A 16,834-nucleotide genomic window follows, 5' to 3' on the forward strand; every position below is an offset into this window, starting at 1 on the left:
GATAGAGATATATAATGAGTCATGGCCGTAAATGTTGGCACCCCTGAAATTTTTCTAGAAAATGAAGTATTTGTCACAGAAAAGGATTGCAGTAACACATGTTTTGCTATACACATGTTTATTCCCATTGTGTGTATTGGAACTAAACCAAAAAAGGGAGGAAAAAAAGCAATTTGGACATAATGTCACACCAAACTCAAAAAATGGGTGGATAAGCAGCCCCAAACAAGTTCCAAAGATATTCAAAGCTGTCCTGCAGGCTCAGGGAGCATCAGTGTCAGAGCGAACTATCCGTCGACATTTAAATGAAATGAAACGCTATGGAGGAGACCCAGGAGGACCCCACTATGGCAGGAGACCCAGGAGGACCCCACTATGGAGGAGACCCAGGAGGACCCCACTATGGAGGAGACCCAGGAGGAGACCCAGGAGGACCTCACTGCTGACACAGAGACAGAAAAAAGACTACATTTTGCCAAAATGGACTTGATTAAGCCAAAATCCTTCTGGGAAAACGTCTTGTGGACAGATGAGACCAAGATAGAGCTTTTTGGTAAAGCCCATCATTCTTCTGTTTACCGAAAACGGAATGAGGCCTACAAAGAAAAGAACACAGTACCTACAGTGACATATGGTGGAGGTCAATGATGTTTTGGGTTGTTTTGCTGCCTCTGGCACTGGGTGCCGTGAATGTGTATAAGGCATCATGAAATCTGAGGATTACCAATGGATTTTGGGTCGCACTGTACAGCTCAGTGTCAGAAAGCTGGGTTTGTGTCCAAGATCTCTGGTCTTCCAGCAGGACAATGACCTCAAACATACGCAATCACTAAGACACCAAATCACAAAAGTTGAGGGAATTCACCGTAAGACTTGACGACCACCCCCCCCCCCCCCTTCCAATCTCGTTAATCTGCCATTGGTTTAGTCTTGGGGGGGAAAAGTCCTTCAGCTTTTGAAGTCTTCTGATTCCCCAGGGTCTGAGACAGTCCACAATCTCCTTCCAGATGTCTCTTGGGAATTGGAACACTCGGGAAGCAAAAAAATTTAATAAAAAAATGTCAATACTAAATTAAACAACCTCCTGTTCTTGTAAGATTTGGCGAACCAGAATCTATTTTTGTCGGAGTGGGTTCGACTTCTGGGACCTCTGCAAACTTTATAATGAGCAGCCCCATAAATAATAGAGCAGTGCACACGTGATAAAGGTTTCTTTCCAAAGGGCGACATACGACCCTGTCCTCAAACAGCAGTCTGACAGCCCCTCCTCCCTTGCCATCATGCATATTCCGTATCTTGTTGGGGGGTGTATATTCTCTGGGACCCCCGCGATCTCCTGTACGAGGCCTCGCTACCTACCCATCCTCTGCGTGTTCCAGCCCCACTCTCGGGAGAGGAGCGCAAGTGGTGGCTAAGACTGGACCCCCGTCCCCGCTGCAGATTGGCTGAGCAGGTTTGAAAGGTGGGAACTGGAGCGCCCCGTGGACAAGTAGATAGCAAAGCCCCGTACAGGAGATATACTGGGAACTACACTCAAAAAGCAACACCAAATACACTCCCATTTTGTGCCTTAGCTGGTCCCCTTCTGGCAGCTACACCCCCTTGTGATTGGCTGGAGCAGTCACAAGGGATGACATATCCTGTATGCAGGGTTTATAGACTGGCGAGAGTGTATAGTCTATATGGAGTGTATAGAGTATAGTATATACAGGGTCTATGGAGGGTATAGAGTATAGTGGTATATGTATATAAGGTCTATGGAGGGTATAGAGTATAGTGGTCTATGTATATAGGGTCTATGGAGTGTATAATGTGTGTGTGTATATAGGGTCTATGGAGTGTATAGAGTATAGTATATATAGAGGGTATAATGTGTGTGTGTATAGAGTATAGTATATATAGAGGGTATAGTGTGTGTGTGTGTGTGTGTGTGTGTGTGTGTATATATAGGGTCTATGGAATGTATAGAGTATAGTATATACAGTGTCTATGGAGGGTATAGAGTATAGTGGTATATGTATATAGAGTCTATGGAGTGTGTGTGTGGGTGTGTACATAGGGTCTATATAGAGTATAGTATATAGAGAGTGTATAATGTGTGTGTGTGTATATAGGGTCTATGGAGTGTATAGAGTATACTGTAGTATATAGAGGGTCTATGGAGTGTATAATGTGTGCATATATAGGGTCTATGGAGTGTATAGAGTATACTGTAGTATATAGAGGGTCTATGGAGTGTATATTGTGTGTGTATATAGGGTCTATGAAGTGTAAATTGGGGAAAATCCACAACCTACACGGAAACACTACAGTCTTGGGCTACGTTTACATAACCATTGTGCTCTGACCCATTCAGGGTCCATTCGGCACCAGACACCAGCTTTACACAACGGACACCACTGGTTCCCAACAGATCCTATTGACTTGTATGGTGTCCGGTGTATTGGACACAATTTTTTTTCTTCTCCTCTGCACCGTTCCTGTTCTCCCATGATGGAGTTGAATGGTAGTGTGAACATAGCCTAAAAAAAACCCTATCCACTTTACCCGCTACTGCACTTCTTTCTCTCCAGAATATTGGAAACTCCTCTCAGGTGTCCACATCCCGCGCACCCCGCTACGGAGCACTTGTGATGTAACTTTATTTAACATTTCGGGCTTATGTTAGAAGCCAGTGGATTATTTATTTTCTTTTTATTTATTGTACCTAAAAACGTCCAAACAGCTGCAATCTGGGATAACATAAACTCCGACGCGATCAGAAACGGAAGCGCCATTAGGATTCTCAGATGTGTTTACAATCCGTTTCCACATTGATTCGGTCTAATATAAACCTACAGCACATCTGGCTGCCGACTTGTTTGCTTTGGTGTAATTCTTTTTTTTTTCTTTTAGAACATGTGTAGGTTACATTTTTACTTTTTTTATTTACTTTTATGATTAACTCTTTTTGTTGTTGTTCCATTTCTTCTTGACAGATGTTCCTGGCTGTCAGTCCATGTACAGGAACGTGGAAGGCTACCCAAACTTGGACGGTAATTACGACTTGTGTATTATATTTGTGTACTTTATATATAGCTAGGCTTATTTTAAATGTAGTCATAGAAATAGAAGCTGTGATTGTAGGGGATAGATGTCAGATATATCACATAAAGGGTTAGGCGATGGTCGTGAGTAGAGATGAGCGAATTTACAGTAAATTCGATTCGTCACGAACTTCTCGGCTCGGCAGTTGATGACTTATCCTGCATAAATTAGTTCAGCTTTCAGGTGCTCCGGTGGGCTGGAAAAGGTGGATACAGTCCTAGGAAAGAGTCTCCTGGGACTGTATCCACCTTTTCCAGCCCACGGGAGCACCTGAAAGCTGAACTAATTTATGCAGGAAAAGTCATCAACTGCCGAGCCGAGAAGTTCGTGACGAATCGAATTTACTGTAAATTCGCTCATCTCTAGTCGTGAGGGTCGGTGACAGACCTGGAAAAGATCTCTCGCCATAACCTACTTGAACTTGCATAGAAAAAATATTTTAAAAAATTATGAAGATTTCTAGGTCACCATGGTCTATGAAGAAGTAGTCATTGACTTAAAGGGGTACTCCGCCCCTAGATATCTTATCCCCTATCCGAAGGATAGGGGATAAGATCGCGGGGGTCCCGCCGCTGGGGACCCCTGCAATATAGCATGCGGCACCCACCTGTTTCTGGTCCGGAAGCGCTGGAGGGTCTGGGTCCCGACCTTGGAAACGGAAGTTCGTGACGTCACGACTCCGCCCCTCGTGTGACGTCACGACCCGTCCCCTCAATGCAAGTCTATGGGAGGGGGCGTGACGGCCATCACGCCCCCTCCCATAGACTTGCATTGAGGGGACGGGGCGTGACGTCACGAACTTCCGTTCCCTTTAAAGGGGTACTCCCCCCATAGACATCTTATCCCCTATCCAAAGGATAGGGGATAAGATGACCTGATCGCGGGGGTCCCGCCGCTGGGGACCCCCCCAATATAGCATGCGGCACCCACCTGTTTCTGGTCCGGAAGCGCTGGAGGGTCTGGGTCCTGACCTCGGGAACGGAAGTTTTATGTCCGTCACGCCCCCTCCCATAGACTTGCATTGAGGGGACGGGTCGTGACGTCACACGGGGGCGGAGTCGTGACGTCACGAACTTCCGTTCCCGAGGTCAGGACCCAGACCCTCCAGCGCTTCCGGACCAGAAACAGGTGGGTGCCGCATGCTATATTGCGCGGGGTCCCCAGCGGCGGGACCCCCGCGATCAGACATCTTATCCCCTATCCTTTGGATAGGGGATAAGATGTCTAAGGGGTGGAGTACCCCTTTAAAGGGGTACTCCGTCCCTGAACATCCTATCCTCTATCCAAAGGATAGGGGAAATGATGTCTGATTGCAATGGGCCCCCCCAATCTCTGGGCGGCACCCAGGCGTTCTGAACATTTTTGTTCAAAACACTGGGTTCAAGCGGTCGTAACATCATGCCACGCCCCCTCCATTCATGTTTGTGGGAGGGGGCGTGACGAGCGACCATGACCACCCGAACCCAGTGCTCTAAACATAAATGTTCAGAATGTCAGGGTGCCGTCCGGTGATCGTGGGGGTCCAGCTGCAGGGATCCTTTGGATAGAGGATAAGATGTCCAGGGGCGGAGTACCCCTTAACAACCACGGGCGTAAATGTATGTCCTGGTGCAGCGGTACTTCGCGCACCAGGATGTACATTTACATCCTGTACATGACTGATAGCAGCCAGGGACCCACCGGTAATGGCCGACATCCGTGGTCGTGCGGATGTCTGCCATTCACCCCTCAGATGCCGTGATCAATACAGATCCCGGCATCTGTGGTAGCGCGGCTACATTTTATGCTGATCTGATCGGCCACGGGGATCAGATCAGCTAACCTGGCGGATGGAGGTCCCCTCACCTGCCTCCGCCGTCTTCTTCTTCTGCTCTGGTCTGAGATCGAGCAGACCAGAGCAGAAGATCGCCGATAACACTCACCAGTGCTATACCCTATGCATAGTACTGAACAGTATTAGCAATCTAATGATTGCTATAAATGGTCCCCTATGCAGACTATTAAATCTAAAAAAAAAAAAGTGAAAAATTCCCTCCCGCAACAAAAATGTAAAATGTCCCTTTTTCCCATTTTGCCTCCAAAAAGTGTAAAAAATAAATAAAAATTAATAAACCTATTTGGTATTGCCGCGTGCGTAAATGTTGGAACTATTTAAAATATAATGTTAATGATCCTGTACGGTGAATGTAAAAAAAATTCCAAAACTGCTGCTTTTTTGTCACATTTTATTGAAAAAAAAACTAATAAAAAAAATTAAAGTTTTATATACGCAAATGTGGTATCCATAAAGTGCAGATCACGTCTAAAAAAATGAGCCCTCAAACTGCCACTTATACGGAAAAATGAAAAAGTTATAGGTCGTCAAATTAGAAGAATTTTAAACATACTAATTGTGTTAAAAAGTTTTTTATTATTGTTGCGTTAAAAAAAAAAAATGAAAGCAAAGTATGTAATCATGGGTATCATTTTAATCACATTGACTCACAGAATAAAGAAAACATGTAATTTTTACCGTAGATTGTACGGCATGCAAACGAAAGCTTCCAAAATGAGCAAAATTGCGGTTTTCTTTTTAATTTCCCCACACAAATAGTATTTTTTTGGTTGCGCCATACATTTTATGGTAGTGATGGCATTACAACGGACAACTGGTCGCGCAAAAAACAAGCCCTCATACTAGTCTGTGGATGAAAATATAAAAGTTACGATTTTTAGAATGTTAGGAGGAGAAAACAAAAATTCAAAAATAAAATTGGCCTGGTGCTTAAGGTGCAGCAGGAAGATCGCGATCAGACCTCTTATCACCTATCCTTTCGATAGGGGATAAGATGTCTAGGGGTGGAGTACCCCTTTAAAGGACATCTGCAGCAGAAAACACTTATCCTTTATCCACAGGATAGGGGATGAGTGTTTGATCGCGGGGGTCCGAACACTGGGACCCCCCCGCGATCTCCTGCACGGGGCCATGGCTCTGCCACGGATTTCCCGTGCAGGAGGCGCGCCGGCCGCAGCATGACGCGGCGGCTGATACGCCTCCTCCATGTATCTCTATGGGATTGGCACAACGCTGCCTCCCCGTCTCTCCCATAGAACTGTACGGGAAAGGGGGCGTAACCGTCGACCTCTCAGGTCAACTCTACGCGCATTAGCGCTCACACTAAGCACTTATGCCGGGGCCCCATTTAGGAGATTGAGGAGGGTCCCAGCGGTCGGACCCCCGAGATCAAACACTTATCCCCTATCCTTTGGATGTGTTTTCCGCGGCAGTTGTCCTTTTAACCTTCTTTTTGCGTTCTTCTTCTGCAGCCCCATCACCAGTAAAGGACTTATAGGCTCGTACTTTACAGTTATGTCTAACACCTTTTCCCGTTTTTTCTTTTGTAGGTTACGGCTATGAGAAGCCCATGAGAAGTTTCACAGATGACGCTTGTGTTGTACCAGAAAAATTTGAAGGTCTGTATTTCCTCTTTATTTTTGACCACCATAACATATATATAGGCAGGTCTCACTTTGGTCGATGTGATGAAAAGTACATTTGAGCCCCTTTTCCCAAAATGTTCTCACAAATAGTCTTTTGGCGGCCGCTCCTCTTTTGGTGGCATATTGGATCCTTACGCTTGTGTAGTAGAACAACCATAGTGGTCTAGTGCCAGGAATGTTTCATGTTCTTCTTGTCCCAGAAGATCGGTGCTGAGTCAGTGAATTTTAGGAAGGAGACCATGTATAGGGGGAAGCTTGTGGGTATTTCGTAGGAGTATGTAATGGTCTCTACCAGATGTTGACGTGGTGTGAGTTGACCATCGTTTTGTCACCATTACAGCTGGCGATATCAAACAGGAAGTTGGCACCTACAGAGATGGACCTCCATACCAAAGACGCGGATCCTTGCAGCTTTGGCAGTTCCTGGTGGCTCTGCTGGACGATCCCTCGAACTCGCACTTCATAGCCTGGACTGGTAGAGGCATGGAGTTCAAGCTTATAGAGCCAGAAGAGGTAAGGTTACAGGATTCCTATTAAAGGGGTACTCCACTGTCCCAGCGTTCGGAACATTTTGTACCGAACGCTGCTGGGTGCGGGCATCGTGATGTTACGGCCACGCCCCTCTTGATTTTACACCACGCCCCCTCAATACAAGTGTATGGGAGAGGGGGGGGGGGGCAGCTGCAAATTGTTCCGAACGCTGGTGCGGTGGAGTACCCCTTTTAATGTTGTTTGCCTTGTACAGTATTGTGACCGCTTTTAGATACTATGTGAGCTTTGTTTAAAGGGGTACTCCGGCGAAAACCTTTTTTCTTTTAAATCAACTGGTGGCAGAAAGTTAAACATATTTGTAAATTACTTCTATTAAAAAATCTTAATCCTTCCTGTTCTTATTAGCTGCTAAATACTACAGAGGAAATTCTTTTCTTTTTGGAATGCTCTCTGATGACATCACGAGCACAGTTCTCTCTGCTGACGTTATTATAATATTAATAACACTTTTTTTTATTTATTGTTGTCCTTAGTGGGATTTGAACCCAAGTCCCCAGCACTGCAAGGCAGCAGTGCTAACCACTGAGCCACCATGCTGCCCTTAGCATACACCTGCTATGCACGGTTGCTAAAATGGACAGAGATGTCAGCAGTGAGCACTGTGTTCGTGATGTCATCAGTGTTCCAAAAAGAAAGGAATTTCCTCTGTAGCATTCAGCAGCTAATAAGTACTGGAAGGATTAAGATTTTTTAATAGAAGTCATTTACAAATACGTTTAACTTTCTGCCACCAGTTGATTTAAAAGAAAAAAGGTTTTCACCGGAGTACCCCTTTAATTTATTTTTAGAAGGCGACTAGTTTATTTATGTAGGGTTCTACACTTTGTGAAATCAGAATACTCCTTTAAGTAAAGCATTTACAAAGTGATCTCCGATACACAGTATAAGGGCTAACTAGCAAATTAGTGGGGGTCCGACCACTGGGACAAAAACAAATGTGGCCCAGAATAAACGGAGCACACCATGCAGGTGCCAGTCATTCTTCTATGGCAGTGGTCTTCAACCTGCAGACCTCCAGATGTTGCAAAACTACAACTCCCAGCATGCCCAGACAGGCATGTCCGGGCATGCTGGGAGTTGTAGTTTTGCAACATCTGGAGGTCCGCAGGTTGGAGACCAGTGTTCTATGGTCTCATCCCAGTCCTCAAGGCCCACCAACAGTCCAGGATTAGAATGGTTTCCCTGTTCTATGTTGGTGGACCTTAAAGGGGTACTCCGCTGGAAAACATTTTTTTTTCTAAATCAACTGGTTCCAGAAAGTTAAACAGATTTGTAAATTACTTCTATTAAAAAAATCTTAATCCTTCCAGTACTTATCAGGTGTTTAAAATGCTCCACAGGAAGTTCTTTTCTTTTTGAATTTCCTTTCCAGTCTGACCACAGTGCTCTCTGCTGACACCTCTGTCCATTTTAGGAACTGTTCAGAATAGAAGCAAATCCCCATAGCAAACCTCTCCTGCTCTGGACAGTTCCTGACATGGACAGAGGTGTCAGCAGAGAGCACTGTGGTCAGACAGAAAGGAAATTTAAAAAGAAAAGAACTTCCTGTGGAGCATATAACACCTGATAAGTACTGGAAGGATTAAGATTTTTAAATAGAAGTCATTTACAAATCTGAAGATAAAGGGAATTCAGCAGAAGAAAAAATGTGCACTAGGACAACAGTGCATGTGTGCAAGGTTGGAGCACCTCTAGATGCCGACACGTTTCAGGCTGTTTGGCCCTTAGTCATGGCATCCATGGATTTACAAATCTGTTTAACTTTATGGCACCAGTTGATGTAAAAAATGTTTTTTCCAGTGGAGTACCCCTTTAAAGGAGTACTTCGCTGAAAACATCTTCTTGCCTATCTAAAGGAGAGGGGATAAGATGTTAGATCGCGAGGGTCCCGTCGCTGGAGACTCCCACAATCTCCGCTGCGGCATCCCTGTCATTTGGTGCGAACTCCGCTCCGTGCCCAATGACTGGCGATGCCAGCCGCCACGCCCCCTACATTCATGTCTATGGGAGGAGGAGTGACGGCTATGTACTTAGATAATAGTATTATATAGAAGAATAAGATATATTATATATTTTAATATATTTTATAAATATATATATATAAATATTTATATTATTATTATTTTTTTTTTTTTTTACCAATATTTTTTTTTTTTTTTTTTTTTTTTAAAAGGCAAAAAATATATAAAGTATATTAGAAAGGTTTTGCAGATAGAAAGTGCAGACTGTATCTTTTTGAAAAGGAGTAACCAGTGAACATGCCACCCTAGTAGGCACATAAGTACTTTTGCGGTGGTCACCGCCGTTCCTTCGCTTGCCGTAGTTCTCGTGATGTTGAAGTCGGATCTTCCTCTAAACCTAAGACATTACGGCCGACCCCAACCTTTCTGTTCCCTCCGCCCATACAGCTGGATTAGTTCTCTTCTGTTCTGGAATGTCACGGCGGGGCGAGCCTGTGCGCTGTCAGTAAGGGCGAGCCTGTGCGCTGTCAGTAAGGGCACGCTGTATTCATTGCCTATAGGCACATTAGACCTTTTTACAATATAAATGGAGGGAAGAAAAGTATTGTTCTCCAGTTAACCTCTTTCTTGCTTTTCAGGCTTATTAAAGTCTGTTTTGACGCTTGTGACCTATTTATTTTTATTATTTTTTTTCCAGGTTGCCAGACTCTGGGGCATGCAGAAAAACCGGCCAGCAATGAACTACGACAAACTCAGCCGGTCACTGCGCTATTACTATGAGAAGGGAATCATGCAAAAAGTAAGAAGATTAAAATAAAAAAGAAAATTGTTCTCCCCCCCCCCCCCTTTATTTTTCTTCCCCTTTATTCCCCCCCCTTATTTTTCTCCCTTTATCCCCCCCCTTTATTCCCCCCCTTTATTTTCCCCCCTTTATTCCCCTCCTTTATTTTCCTCCCCCTTTATCCCCCCCCTTATTTTCCTCCCCTTTATCCCCCCCCTTATTTTCCTCCCCTTTATTCCCCCCCTTTATTCCCCCCCTTTATTTCCCCCCCCTTTATTTTTCTCCCTTTATTTCCCCCCTTCATTCCCCCCCCCCCCTTTATTTCCCCCCTATGCAGCAGAAAACACACTTATTAGATGTGCTTAGTTATGTGACATTTTGACAAATGGATCTTAAAGGGGTACTCCACTGAAAAACTTTTTTTTTTATTTATTTATTTATTTTTTTTATCAAATGGTGCCAGAAAGTTAAACAGATTTGTAAATTACTTCTATTAAAAAAATCTTAATCCTTCCAGTACCTATTAGCTGCTGTTATGATCAGCAGGAAGTTCTTTTTGAATTTCCTTTCTGTCTGACCACAGTGCTCTCTGCTGACACCTCTGTCCATCTCAGGAACTGTCCAGAGCAGGAGCAAATCCCCATAACAAACCTCTCCTGCTCTGGACAGTTCCTGACATGGACAGAGGTGTCAGTAGAGAGCACTGCGGTCAGACTGGAAAGGAAATTCAAAAAGAAAAGAACTTCCTGTGGATCATAACAGCAGCTGATAAGTACTGGCAGGATTAAGATTTTTTAATAGAAGTCATTTACAAATCTGTTTAACGCTCTGGCACCAGTTGATTAAAAAAAAAAAAAAAGTTTTACAGTGATGTACATTTTGTTCGGAACGCTCATGATCGTGATGTCACACCACACCCCCTTCCATTCATGTATATGGGAGGAGGCTTGTCTCAGACACGCCCCCTCCCATCGAAATGAATGAAAGGGGGTGTGGCCATGACATCACTATCGCTGGAACCTGGCGTTTGTTTAGAATGCCAGGTGCTGACGGGGGGACCAGCAGAAGGACCCCCACAATCAGACATCTTATGTGGAGTATTCCTTTAAAGGGGATTATCTATGTGGAAAAAAAAGGCCTCAAATGCATTAAAGGGGTTATCTACTACTTAAACACATATCCATGGGGGGAGGTTTTGACCTCTGAGACCCTCTACAACAGTGTTTCCTAAACAGGGTGCCTCCAGCTGTTACAAAACTACAACTGCCAGCATGCCTGGAAAACCAAAGGCTGTCTAGGCATGCTGGGAGTTGTAGTTTTGTTGCACTCTGGTTATGAAATGCTGCTCTACAAGGTGGGTTTAATTTCTCTTCATAGTTTGCAAACTATCTGGATACTTCAGTAGGTTACCCAGAATACAAAAAGTTCTGCTTTCCTTTCAGAAACAGCAACACTCTTGTCCCCCCTCATTTACTTTACTTAAAAAGAACTCCAGGATTTTTTTTTTCTTCTTATAAATACCACTCGTAACCCACGGACAAGAGCGGCCACTGTTTCTGAAAAGAAAGCAGAACATTTTTTTTTGGTATCCTGGATAACCCACTGAAATTACCAGCTAGCTAAAAAGAGGGATGACGTCACATTATAGTGTCACTTTGGGTCAGGGGTTGGGAGTGGTATTTCAGCCCAACTTATTTACATTTAAGAAGCACTCTAGAAAGCTAAAGTGAGGATTATAGAAACAGAAGTAGATAACTAATATAGATAAAGCAAATCCTTCCATATAAAAGTAATAAAGATCTGCTGGGAGCTGTAATCACTGTCTATGGAGAGGACAGGAGCTTCTTCAGGGTCCTGTACAATACACAGTGTCCTAAAAATATAACATGGAGCCGCACTCACCTGGTGTCCAAAGGGGCAGCTAACCCTGGTACAGGTAAAGAGTACAGAACATGTAATACCTCCCTGTACTGTAGGGGGCGCTACCAGACAGCCAGTCAGTGCATACACTTCAGTAATACAGGTAAAGAGTGCAGAACATGTAATACCTCCCTGTACTGTAGGGGGCGCTACAAGACACCAGTCAGTGCATACACTTCAGGAATACAGGTAAAGAGTACAGGACATCTAATACCTCCCTGTACTGTAGGGGGCGCTACCAGACACCAGTCAGTGCATACACTTCAGTAATACAGGTAAAGAGTACAGGACATCTAATACCTCCCTGTACTGTAGGAGGTGCTACCAGACACCAGTCAGTGCATGCACTTCAGTAATACAGGTAAAGAGTAGAACAGAACATGTAATACCTCCCTGTACTGTAGGGGGCGCTACAAGACACCAGTCAGTGCATACACTTCAGGAATACAGGTAAAGAGTAGAACAGAACATGTAATACCTCCCTGTACTGTAGGGGTCGCTACCAGATACCAGTCAGTGCATACACTTCAGTAATACAGGGGCTTTACCAGGGAATGCTCATTCTGATAGGTCGGTTCTTCCAGCCATTGACATGTTTCACAGATCTGGACTGTCCGTACATTGTATGTTGAGTCTGGTTTCAAGTTACAATGGTCCAGAAAAGACCATCGTGTGGGGAAACTATTGTATGTTGAGGCCATTGTAAGTCGAGGGATCACTGTAATTCCTAATTCAAAACAGAGAGGATTTTTTTTTTCTTGTTCTGCCTACATTTCCCATGAAGCATCTGCGTTTACAGAAAGGGAGGGTGTGGAGTCTCATCACTGCAATTCAACTAGTAGGACCAACCAAATAATCTGGCTATCCTCCAGACTTGATGTGTTTTCTTATTCAAACTGTTTTTAAGAGAAATATTAGGGTGGGTTCACACTACGTTTAGAAGATACAGTTGCCGGCCCTGTCCCGTATCCCATTCATTTGAATGAGCGGACTGGAGTCGTGTAGTGACTCCGGTCGGCTCATTTATACCCCGTATCCTGTTTTGTGACCGCAGCCTACAACTGTTTTAGGTCCGGTCACAAATGCGGATACGGGGCAAAAACTATCTGACTCCGGTCCGCTCATTCAAATGAATGGGATACGGACCGGGGCCGGCTGGGATACGGGAGCGCCCGATTTTCACTCAGCTGGATCCTGTGACCGTATCTCCAAAATGTAGTGTGAACGCACCCTTACTGTGGGGAGAAAATTATTTGAAACATTATCGAAGCTGAGTTTTTCTTTTTTGCTTTTATTTTATTTTATATTTTTTTCATTTATTTTTTTGTTCATCATCTTAGATCCTATATATATATATATATATATATATCTATTATATATGTTTTTTTAATTTTTTGTATTTTTTATTATTTTTTGTTCATCTTAGATCCTATATATATATCTATTATATATGGGTTTTTTTTCATTTTTTTTTTTTTTTTGTTCATCTTAGATCCTATATATATATATATATCTATTATATATGTTTTTTTCATTTTTATTTTTTATTTATTTTTTGTTCATCTTAGATCCTATATATATCTATTATATATATTTTTTTTATTTTTTTTCAATTATTTTTTTTGTTCATCTTAGATCCTATATATATCTATTATATATGTTTTCATTTTTTTAATTTTTTAACATTTTTTTGTTCATCTTAGATCCTATATATATATATATATATATATATATATATAATTTTCTTTTTATTTTATTTATTTTTTGTTCATCTTAGAATCCTATATATATCATGTTTTTTTCATTTTTTTTATTTTTTATAAATTTTTTGTTCATCTTAGATCCTATATATATCGATTATATATATATATATATATATATATATATATATATATATATATATATATATATATATATATATATATATATATTTTTTTTTTTTTTTCGTTTTTTTCCAGGTGGCCGGCGAGCGCTACGTCTACAAGTTTGTGTGTGAACCCGAAGCCCTCTTCTCCTTGGCTTTCCCCGACAATCAACGTCCTGCCTTGAAATCTGAGTTTGACCGACAAGTCAGCGAAGAAGACACCGTCCCCTTGTCGCACCTGGACGAAGGCGGCGTGTACCTCCAAGACGTGGGAACGGTTCCTTCCCAAAACTATAAAGGCGGCTACCCTTACTAGACATGGCTGCCGTGTAATCTCTGTATATATGGATACATTTTTGTTAGGAATTATAAGAATGCTTTTTTTTTTTTTTTTTTTCCGTTGTTGTTGTTAATGTTGTTGTTGTTGTTGTTGTTGTTGTTGTTATTGCCGGAACCTGGTGTTTTAAACAACATGGACTCTTGGCGGGTAGGTGCTGAACATACCGCTCTTAGTTATTGAGACCCAGGTTCTATTTTGGGCGTTTGTAACGGCCTTTTCAAGATACACTCCTCGGCTGTGGTGTATTTCGGCACCAGGTTTTAGATAATCTCCATACAGCGAAGCTTGTTAATGATTTCAGGAAACGCATGTTCTCCAGCATTGAGCATTGAAGACAAAATCCCTTCCCTCCATTTTATTTTATTTTTTTTAATTTTTTTTTAAATTTTTTATTTTTTTCCGGGAAGGATTTTGAGTAGATTTCAGCATCAAACCAGTGCAATAATCGTGGAATCTACCGATGCTTCTGTTTTTCTGCCTTTTTGAAATTAAACAGTTTGAAGGAAAATCCCGTCTTTCGGTTATTGTGTTGTGTGAATGGGAATATTGTTACCGCTTCTGTGTTTTTCCAGTGTTTTTCCAACCGGGGAGCCTCCAGCTGTTGCAAAACTGCAACTCCCAGCATGCCCGGACAGCCGAAGGCTGTCCGGACATGCTGGGAGTTGCAGTTTTGCAACAGCTGGAGGCTCCCCGGTTAGAAAACTGCTCTATATGGTAACGCCATCCCTTTTCATATTTTGTCCAGGATGTTAACGTTTTTGTTTTTTTCCTTTCCCAGAAACGGCACCACTCTTGTCCATGGGTGTGACTGGTATTGCAGCCCCCCGTAATTTACTTAAAGGGGTACTCCACCAAAAAATATCTTATCCCCCTATCCAAAGGATAGGGGAATAAGATGTCTAATCGTGGCCTCCGGGGACCCCCACGACCTCCGAGCCGGCAGCGGCGGCATCCGGAACATGGAAGCTTGGAGCTCCAGTGTTCGTGATACGTGTAACACCACACTCCCTCCATTCATGTCTATGGGAGGAGGCTTGATGGCTACGTAGTCCCATCCCATAGACATGAATGGAGGGGGCGTGGTGGCTTTAGCCGCCAGTCATCCGGCACAGAGCGGAGTTCGCTCTTTGCACGGATGACTGGGGTGCCACAACATGTTATCCCCTATGCTTTGGATAGGGGATGTATTTTGGCAGAGTACCCCTTTATATACTTATGATTTTTATTATATACCGTATTTATCGGGGTATACCACGCACCGGCCTATAACACGCACCCTCATTTTACCAAGGATATTTGGGTAGAAAAAGTTTTTTACCCAAATATCCTTGGTAAAATGAGGGTGCGTGTGTGCGCGTGTATACCCCGATACACCCCCAGGAAAGGCAGGGGCAGAGGGGCCGTCGCTGCCCGCTTCTCTCCCCCTGCCTTTCCTGGGGTCTAGAGCCCTGCTGCCGTCGCTTCTCTCCCCCTGGCTATCGGTGCCGCTGCCCGTTCTTTCCCCCTGACTATCCGTGCTGGCGCCCCATTGCCGGCGCCGATAGCCAGGGGGAGAGAAGCGGCGCCGGCAATTGGGCAGCGGTGCCGATAGCCAGGGGGAGAGAAGGGGCAGCGGCACCCATTGCCGGCGCCGCTGCCCTGTTGCCTCCCCCATCCCCGGTTGTATAATTACCTGTTGCCGGGGTCGGGTCCGCGCTGCTTCAGGCCTCTGGTGTGCGTCCCCTACGTCGCTGCTATGCACGGCGCGGCGCACTGACGTCATGCGCCGTGCAGTGCATAGCAACGATGCAGGGGACGCACACCAGAGGCCTGAAGCAGCGCCGACCCCGACCCCGGCAACAGGTAATTATACAACCGGGGATGGGGGAGGCAACGGGGCAGCGGCGCCGGCAATGGGTGCCGCTGCCCCTTCTCTCCCCCTGTCTGTCGGCACCGCTGCCCCTTCTCTCCCCCTGTCTGTCGGCACCGCTGCCCCTTCTCTCCCCCTGTCTGTCGGCACCGCTGCCCCTTCTCTCCCCCTGTCTGTCGGCACCGCTGCCTCATTGCCGGCGCCGCTTCTCTCCCCCTGGCTATCCAGGGAGAGAGAAGGGCCGGCAGCAGGGCTCTAGACCCCAGGGCAGGCAGGGGCAGAGAAGCCGGCAATGGTGGCGGTCTCTGGACCTGCAAAGCCGCTGCAGTTCATTGATTTAAAGCGCCCGCTTTAAATCAATGAACTGCAGCGGCTTATCGGCGTATAACGCGCACATAGACTTTAGGCTAAAAATTTTAGCCTAAAAAGTGCGTGTTATACGCTGATAAATACGGTATATACACACACACACATTGTATATAGACGTAATCTATACAAAAAAAAATGTATATATGAATATTTATATATATATATATATATATATATATATATATATATATATATATATATATATATATATATATAATTTTTTTTATTTTTATAGATTACGTCTATATGCAGTGTGTGTGTGTGTATATATGTGTGTGTGTATATATGTGTGTGTGTATATGTGTGTGTATATATATATATATATATGCGCATATATATATATATATATGCGCATATATATATATATATATATATAAGCAAAAAGAAAATTAGCCAGCACAACAACCTAATACACGGGTGCACACTGCTGTGGCAAATACAGAGTACAGCCTAAAAAGTGCGTGTTATACGCTGATAAATACGGTATATACACACACACACATTGTATATAGACGTAATCTATACAAAAAAAATATGTATATATGAATATTTATATATATATATATATATATATATATATATATATAATTTTTTTTATTTTTATAGATTACGTCTATATGCAGTGTGTGTG

At 43.6% G+C, this 16,834-nt stretch overlaps 1 protein-coding gene across 7 annotated transcripts in view; it reads left to right on the forward strand.

The window, feature by feature from the left end:
* ETV4 (ETS variant transcription factor 4) overlaps positions 1-13,962 on the forward strand; it is a 97,821-nt gene extending 83,859 nt beyond the window's left edge. For all 7 annotated transcript variants that reach the window (XM_056547599.1, XM_056547600.1, XM_056547602.1 and 4 more), the window contains exons 9-13: positions 2,979-3,035; positions 6,472-6,540; positions 6,908-7,080; positions 9,778-9,879; positions 13,740-13,962. In XM_056547599.1, the coding sequence (XP_056403574.1) occupies positions 2,979-3,035; positions 6,472-6,540; positions 6,908-7,080; positions 9,778-9,879; positions 13,740-13,961 (623 nt within the window). In that variant the 3' untranslated portion in view covers position 13,962. The remainder of the gene's footprint in view (positions 1-2,978; positions 3,036-6,471; positions 6,541-6,907; positions 7,081-9,777; positions 9,880-13,739) is intronic.
* The last annotated feature ends 2,872 nt before the right edge of the window (positions 13,963-16,834 follow it).

Source organism: Hyla sarda, chromosome 12, assembly GCF_029499605.1.
Source record: "Hyla sarda isolate aHylSar1 chromosome 12, aHylSar1.hap1, whole genome shotgun sequence".
NCBI lineage: Eukaryota > Metazoa > Chordata > Amphibia > Anura > Hylidae > Hyla > Hyla sarda.